This window comes from Gossypium hirsutum, chromosome A01, assembly GCF_007990345.1.
Source record: "Gossypium hirsutum isolate 1008001.06 chromosome A01, Gossypium_hirsutum_v2.1, whole genome shotgun sequence".
Taxonomy (NCBI): Eukaryota; Viridiplantae; Streptophyta; class Magnoliopsida; order Malvales; family Malvaceae; genus Gossypium; species Gossypium hirsutum.
Window position 1 is genome coordinate 100,319,598 of NC_053424.1, and position 4,285 is coordinate 100,323,882.

The 4,285-nt window shown below is 31.9% G+C and overlaps 1 protein-coding gene across 1 annotated transcript; it reads right to left on the minus strand.

Moving 5' to 3' along the window:
* Window positions 1-611: 611 nt before the first annotated feature.
* LOC107916809 (F-box protein At1g70590) lies at window positions 612-2,402 on the minus strand. Its single transcript, XM_016846183.2, has 4 exons — window positions 1,788-2,402; window positions 1,548-1,681; window positions 1,254-1,436; window positions 612-901 (listed from the first exon to the last, which is right to left on the minus strand). Exons 1-4 carry the CDS (start codon window positions 2,305-2,307, stop codon window positions 734-736), a joined length of 1,005 nt encoding a protein of 334 aa, XP_016701672.1. The 5' UTR covers window positions 2,308-2,402; the 3' UTR covers window positions 612-733.
* Between the last annotated feature and the right edge of the window lie 1,883 nt (window positions 2,403-4,285).

Here is a 4,285-nt window from a genome sequence, read left to right on the forward strand (position 1 = left end):
TACTCACTATCAACAGGATCAAGGATTAGGATCAAGGATACTTCCAGCAAGAATCTTAGAATATGACATCTTAGGATAACTTGTAATCTGATTCTTAGCTTCCCATTTGTCATATATGTTCAACAATGTTCAACAAAGGCGTTACTTTGTGAAGTTCACCAGATTCAAGTTCGCCTATGGTAAAGAGTAGAAGGTACACTAGTTTAGTCAAGTCCACTAAGTGCACATGCCTCACTAAGAGATCAGCTCCGCTGAAAGACGTGATGGGGTGGGCAGTGTAGGTACAATAGACATCTATATATGTACGGTTTTAAATATTATTTATATTATTTCTCATATTTAATAAGAAAAAACATTAACGGTTTTTAACAAAGTAGAATACAATAATAATGTTATTATTTAACCTCATGGTTGCCTAAGGAAGCCCCACCTTCATCTAAAATTTAGGTCAAGAGTGTGCAAATTCATTTCCTCCAATGTAAGTATTGAAACATTCAAAGATGAAATCTTTGGTTATCATCATCCTTTTCGTTGGTCAAGGCAAAAATAACAAAAACCCAATTTGAATGTTTACTAAAAGATCAATGACACTAGAACCAGAAGACAAAAAGGAGACAACACCATAATATATTAATAATTTTCTTGTCACTCGTCAAGCATTTAACAAGAGAACCGAAAGTAACAGGCAATTACAGGATTAGATGAGAAAGTTCAATAAACAGTGTAGGTATACTCATCGGGAGGAAGGCAAAGCACGCCAATTATCAGTAAGAAGCAGGGCACGGTCACGAGAAGTTGCCGAGAGTTGCTGAAGAACTGCATTTTTGACATGAGTTGCAGCAGTTTCACCAGAACGTGTAGCAAGTTCAAGATACACAATAGCTTTCAGCAATTCCCCTTCCTGCCCAAATATTATCATCACAGCCATATCAGCTTATAAATATAATAGTGGTATAGGCACACAATTTTGCCATTGAGAAGGTAGAAATAATCAGAATCACACCAACAAAAAATGAAAAACTTGAACCAGAAGCAAGTCTGCATACGAGCAAAAAAGGGAAGAAAAAGAAGGGTTCTGTTTTCCCCCCTCAATCATATTTCCCCATTCTACTTCAACGTGACATAAGCAGAAAATCACATTCCTTTCATCAAATATCAAAGAGAACTACTGTTTGCTATTAAAAGACACTCAGTATCTCACACACGTTTCTATTATTCTCTATATTTTAAACAGAAAAAAGAAAGTGCCATACGGAAAATAGAGCAAGTCCATGTTCAAATTGAGCTTTGCCATGGCCACGATCAGCTGCTCTCTTCATCCACTTCCTCGCTTGTCTACGACTATGTGATAAACCTTCCCCAAATGTATAACAAAGGGAAGCATTATACATTGCACGCACATATCCACCTTCAGCAGCCTTTAGATACCATCTAGCCTGATAAACAACAGTAACCAACAAAATAAATCCTATCATCCCAAGTTTTCTCAAATACAACACGCTCGATTTATGAATATAATTAAAACCGGTAAGCAAAGAAACCCCTACTGCTTCCTGAAGATTTTGTTCCACCCCAAGACCTTGATGTAGGCAAAGGGCCAGCTGGTATTGAGCTCGAACATGGCCCCCAATTGATGCTTGATGCAACCATTTTACAGCTTCCTTATGATTTTGAGGTTGTGCTGGATATCGTTAAAAAGAATTCAAACTGTATGGCATTAAATTATAAGCTAGGATTTGAGAAAAAGTTGATGAATTTCGATTAAGAAAAAAAAAAAGAGAAAATACCGTGCAAGTATGAAATTCCGAGATTGCACTGGCCAGCAGCGTCACCAAGGGCAGCAGCTTTTTGATAAAGAGCAATCGCCTCTTCCTTCTGACCCCTTTCCCAGTAAACAAGCCCCGCATCGACCATGGCAAGCGTGGAGCCACGCGCAGAGCCTTTCAGAAAAGAGACGAGAGCTTTCTCCAAATTGCGTCCAACACCGCCTCGACCGTGCTTGAACTGCTTCCCCTGACGCAGTAGTACCATGGCTTCCCTCAAAGCCCGAAGCGCGTCCCCCCACGACCTACACACCAGAGACGCCGCTAGAAGATTCGGGAAATTAAACGGCGCCGCGATTTTCGTTAATATGTCGAAAGGGAGAGCTGAAAAATCGGGATAGTTGGTCGGAGATGATGACGATTCTGAACTGACCTTGGACCAGCGTGAAGATTTGGTCTTTGCATCTCTACCGTCGGGTTTGGAAAACGGAAACGCAATGAACCAGGAGGCGTCCGATCGGTCTAGCAATGTTTTTTGGTTCATGTTGCTGCTTTACTTTCCTAAGTTCGCATGGAGAAAGCGTCAGGGGAAGCATTTATTTATTTATTCTTTAAGAAAGAACTATGGGAGCAAGTGCTTGTAGAATGACGTGACCTCTATATTTAATTCGGAACACAGTTACTCGACACGTGGTACTTTAATTATAGTTCACATGACCGGAAAATATATTTGAAGGGTTTAAATATGTGAAAGGACCCTGAAATTCTAGAATTTAAAATTTAAGTCCTTACTTTGATTTTGAGACATTAAATCCCTATGTTTTTTTTAAGCTCAATAGTGTAAAAAGCTCACAATTTTTTTCAAAAAAAGTAATTAAATCCTTTTTTCACTCAATTCTTAAATTTTTAAAATATATCAAAAAGACCCTAATACTTTTTTAAAAAAAAGTAATTAAGCCTTTATTTTTTTACTCAATTGGGGTACTTGAACTGTCAAAATATATTAAAAAGGCACTCAAACATTTTTAAAAAAGCAATTAAGTCCCTACTTTTTTTTCACTCAATTGCCAAAATGCATCCAAAAGACTATTTGATCGTTAAAGCTAACTGCCCTTATTTTTTTAATTAAAATCACCACATATCACAGCCATAGCATGCATGTGGCAAAAAAATGATAAAAAATAACAATTATAAAATATATTAAATTTTAATAAAAATATAAGAAATATTTATTTTTTATTAAAAATTAGGAAAAATATTATAAATTATATAGAAATATAGAAAAAAATATATAGAAATTTTATAAAACTGTAAGAAAATGATAAAGAAATGTATAAAATATAAAATTCATAAAAGAATTATAAAAATCATCATACCAAAAGAAGCATTTTGTAATTTTTCTATAACTTTTATTGATTTTTATTTTTATCATTTTTTGACACATGTCCACCGTGTTGCGACATGCGATGGCTTTAACTAGAAAAAAAAAGGGGATCGTTAACTTTAACGGTCAATAGTCAAAGTTAATGGTTAAAGAACATTTTTATGCATTTTTTTATGATTTTATAAAATTTTGTAATTTTTTACGATGTTTACTTATTTATTTTTTAGTAAATTTTAAATATTTTTATATTTTTATTAAAGTTTAATTTTTATAACATTTATTGATTTTTATTTTTTATAATTTTTTTGTCATAACACAGTGATTATGACACTGGGTGGTTCTAACTTAAAAAAATTAAAGGCAGTTAACTTTAACAATTGACTAATAAAGTTTACGGTCAAAAGGTATTTTTTATGTATTTTGACAATTGAGTACAAAAACAAATATATACTTAATTGCTTTTTTTGAAAAATTTTGATGGCCTTTTTGATGCATTTTGACAACTCAAGTACTCAATTGAGTACTAAAAAAGAGCAATGGCTTGATTAATTTTTTGAAAAAGTTTTAGGGTATTTTTTATGTATTTTGAAAGTTTAAATACTCAATTGAGTCAAAAAAAAAAGAGCTTAATTACTTTTTAAAAAAAGTTTGAGAGCTTTTTACATCCTTAAGCCTTTTTTTATTTGAAAATCTTGATCCCTTTATGAGTTTTACTATTAGGATAATTGTTAAAAAAAAAAGAGTAGAATAACTCTTTTAATTATCATTATTTATAATTTTGTGTCAATTTAATATTTACTCTTTAAAAGTTAAAAAAAAAACAATTACAACCAAAAAATTTTTTTAAAAGTTTATTTTTTAAATCTTTTTAAAAGATTATTTTTTTACTTTCAATTAAAATATAAAAAATTTGTGAGAAATTTAAAATAATTTAAAATATATGAAAATTTTAAAAATTAAAAAAATATTATTTTCTTAAATTTGTCCATAAGTCACACCGTGGTCGGGGTCAAAAAAATTTCAAGTCCAGTCTCGCTTTTGACCCTCTTAAAAATCTCATTTTACTGTTCAAAATTTAATCAAATATTAGTATATATTTTTATATTAATATTATATGTATTGTAGAATTAAATGTAAT

Bases quoted from the DNA above. Each gene is read 5' to 3' on its own strand.
- LOC107916809 (XM_016846183.2), bottom strand. From the start codon at position 2,307: ATGAACCAAAAAACATTGCTAGACCGATCGGACGCCTCCTGGTTCATT. The intron at 1,437-1,547 runs GTAGGGGTTTCT...GTTGTTTATCAG, and splicing joins AACAAAATCTTCAGGAAGCA to GCTAGATGGTATCTAAAGGC. The intron at 902-1,253 runs GTATGGCACTTT...ATATTTGGGCAG, and splicing joins ATGGACTTGCTCTATTTTCC to GAAGGGGAATTGCTGAAAGC.